Source organism: Brachypodium distachyon, chromosome 2 (genome assembly GCF_000005505.3).
Source record: "Brachypodium distachyon strain Bd21 chromosome 2, Brachypodium_distachyon_v3.0, whole genome shotgun sequence".
NCBI classification, from domain to species: Eukaryota; Viridiplantae; Streptophyta; class Magnoliopsida; order Poales; family Poaceae; genus Brachypodium; species Brachypodium distachyon.
The window spans coordinates 32,353,795-32,357,206 of record NC_016132.3 but is presented as its reverse complement, the minus strand read 5'-3'; the positions used below and the strand labels follow the sequence as shown (position 1 = coordinate 32,357,206).

The window sequence follows — 3,412 nt, the reverse complement described above, 5'->3', positions numbered from 1 at the left end:
GCACTAGCGGCGAAACCATACGCACGCGCCGAATCACTGTGCAGTGGGGTCGTAAGATCGGGTGGGCACATAGATCTCGCCATCGGCCATATCCGGCTGTAAGCCAATTTCTTGACACTGTATCACATGTAGGTGCCGATGCACCTGGACCGCTCGGCGCTGTCGCGATCGAATCCGAGACGTCAATGCAAGATCGCGAGGCGGCACACGGCCTGTGCTTCCTGCCTGGATCCCGGCTCCAGCGAGCAGCGAGCCACAGTACTTCCACCGAACAAAATCTATGTGTTTACATGGAACCCAGATTTGTTTCCCCACGCCCATTCTGCCTGCCTGCCTATATGGGGCTCACGTGCCCGTTCACCCCCTCTGAATGAACACACATTCTTTGCCAATATCTTTCCAGGCTTTTGCCCAAAGATCAACTGGAATGTACACATTTCTGATCTAGATCGGCTCCTTCCCTCTCAACATGCGTAAAAGGTGTGTGGGTGGATTCAATTGGACCATGCTGCAATCCAATCGAAACACCAAGAAGGGATGTCCATGATGAACAAAAATGCTTGCGTACGTAATAACTACTAGTGATACAATTTCTGCTTATATTGCTACATCGATACCGTAACCCTTGCTGTAGATAATAAATACATAGATACATTTTGCATACGTAACTAGTAGAGGGCATACCCACAAACATCCCGGTCAATCCGGCCGCCGGCCGGAGACCTGGAAGATGGAACGCGCGCGGCGTCTCCGTCGTCACGGATGCCGGGCCGGGCGGGAGAGGTATACTCGGCATTGCATCACCGACCGGCCGACTTTGAACCCCGGCACGACGGTGAACCCGACGACGCGGTTGCAGGCCGGAGCCAATGCCATCCGCGCACCGTCCTCGCCGTCGTCAATGTCGTCGCTCACGCTCTCCATGTACACCTCCGAGAACCGGTCCCCGGCGCGCGCCTGGAAGATGGACGCGCCGGCGTCGCCCTCGCCGTCGAACGCGAAGAAGAGGCAGTGCAGCAGCCAGACGCGGCGCGCCATCTCGGCGAACTCCGTGAACCACGCCGTCTCCGGGAAGAACCCCGCCCCGGCTTTCACCGCTGCGCGCTGCGCCTGCGCTGCCGTCCTCCCGAAGAAGGCCGCCTCCATCCGCTCGTGAACTAGCGACAGGTACCTGTCCCGCAAGAACTCGCCCAGCGCGCCCCAACGCGAGCTCATCCGCGCGTCGAGCAACGCGGCCACGGGCGCCGATTTGAGCTCCGCGAACTCCTCGAAGAAACTCCGCCGGTCGTAGGAGCCAAGGTGCTGCAGGCCGCCGAAGTCTCTCCGGTGGAAGTTGGCGAACATCTTCAGCGCGACGTAGGACTCGAGAGCGAACTTGGCGTCCCCGGGCTGGTGCAGCACGCCGCAGCCACCAGGCCCAGGATGCACTGCCGCGGCGGCCGCCGCGGGGTTCCACCTTGCCAGCCGCATTTCGTCGAGCATCGTCCGCGCGAAGGAGCGGACGGACTTCACGGCGTGGCGCAGCGCGGTGAGGAAGTGGGTGGCGTTGAGCCCGGAGAGGTGGAGGTCGTCGAGCGCCGCCAGGGTCCGCCCCGGGTGGACGCGCTCCTCCATGGCGCGCGCCGCGCGGAGCTCCTCGGCGAGCTCGCCCCTGGCGCGCCTCGCTTCGGCGTCCCGCGCGCGCAGCTCCGCGTCCAGCTTCCGCGCCGTGATCTCGTAGGTCCGGACCAGGTGCCGCTGCTCGTCGGCCATGGCCGCGGGCCCCGCCGCCGCCGCGTCCCTGGCGGCGCCGGCCGGGTCCCTGACGTACCGCCGCTTGTGGTCCGAGAGCTTGCCCAGCTCCGCCACCAGAGCCGCGTCCGCGGACTGGATGCCGTCGGCGTCGTAGGGGTGCTGCGCGAGCTGCAGCTGCGCGTAGGACGCCTTCACGGCGGAGACTCCCGCGAAGAGGCCCGCCACGAACGCGTGCGCGTCCGAAGACGACTGCCACTGCTGCTGCTGCTGCGCGCGCGCGCACTTCGTCGTCTGCGTCTTCTTCTTCTCCGCCGCATTGTTGAAGAACGCGTCGAAGGAGTAGGCGGCGGCCATGTTGCCCGAGAGCTTGAGCTTGCTGAGCGAGTTGATGGAGCTGTCCAGAGATTCGTCGTACACATCACTGGCGACGGAGTACGCCACCCCGGACCCTGCCGGAGACCGCTTGCGGCGGACGAGCCTCGCTAGCCTCCGAGCGAGGCCGCCCGCCTTCTGCTGCGGCACCTCGGCCGCCATTAGCGTCTCCATTGCTGCTGCTGCTGCTCCCACACTGCCACTAGCTCCTCACCAGCTAAGATGGGCTTCTTGGGTTCCTTTTTCTGTGTGGAGAGAAAAGAGATGGGAGGAAATGGAAATGGAAGTGGAATGGAACAAGACCAATTAGTAGAATAATTAGCGAGGGATGGTACTATGCTGTATGCAGGTATGGTATCTGTGATAGAGTAAGCTTAATAGAATAGTTAAGGATACTGTCATGCACCGTGTCGTGATTATTTTAACTGGTCTGTCGACGGTGGTACAGTACAGAGGGGCGTGTTTATTATTTCGTTCAGACACGAAGGCCAGGCGCACACACCTGCATGCATGCATGATAGTTCTTGTTTTTGCTAGTATAGACATATTTTCCATTTTAGAGAACATTGGATCCGGATTCCCTGCTTTATAGATTAGCGAAATGTTTATATTCCTGCAAGCCGTTTAAATTGGATTGTTGCAGGAATGTTAGAAATATACTACTTGAAAGTACTGAGGATTATTATTTTCAAGCAACCAGAAAGACAAATACTCCTTCCAATTCTAAATTATTGTCGAAATATTACATGTATCTAGACGCTTTTTAAGAATATATACATCCATATTTGAACAAATTTAAATCAAGAATTTAACATATATTACTGAACATGCCAAATTAAAGCAACGGTGCAAATTCCAGTGGACCCACTTCGGTAGAAAGGGTTTGAGCTCGTCTGACTAGAAGTCAAGTGACCAGTATGAAGTGCAGGCATTATAGCGACCAACATGTAAACGGCTGAACCAGAATTCGAAATGTTCTGAAATCAAAGCGCTAGGCCCACCAGTCGGTACTGCAAACATGGACCGTGTCTTCTTCGTCCCGCCATTGCAATCATCAAATCCATCGTCATCATATTCATCATGTCTATTCCTCTGTAGGGTGCAATTTCATGGACACATTTGATCAACAAATCAATTTATGATTGCGAAATATAAACATAGAAAAATGTTTGTGAACAGATCAAAAATTTATCTTCAAAAACTAGAAAATAAAATTATGTTTGCGAAATACAAAAAAAGAAGACAATTTTGATTGTCAACAGTGTCAAAATTAGTTCTACACTTTGTACACTGTGTCTTGATAGCT

At 55.4% G+C, this 3,412-nt stretch overlaps 1 protein-coding gene across 1 annotated transcript; it reads right to left on the bottom strand.

Moving 5' to 3' along the window:
- Positions 1-384: 384 nt before the first annotated feature.
- Positions 385-2,620, bottom strand: LOC100833482 (protein GRAVITROPIC IN THE LIGHT 1). Its single transcript, XM_003566382.4, has one exon. It carries the CDS (start codon positions 2,278-2,280, stop codon positions 757-759), a length of 1,524 nt encoding a protein of 507 aa, XP_003566430.1. The 5' UTR covers positions 2,281-2,620; the 3' UTR covers positions 385-756.
- Between the last annotated feature and the right edge of the window lie 792 nt (positions 2,621-3,412).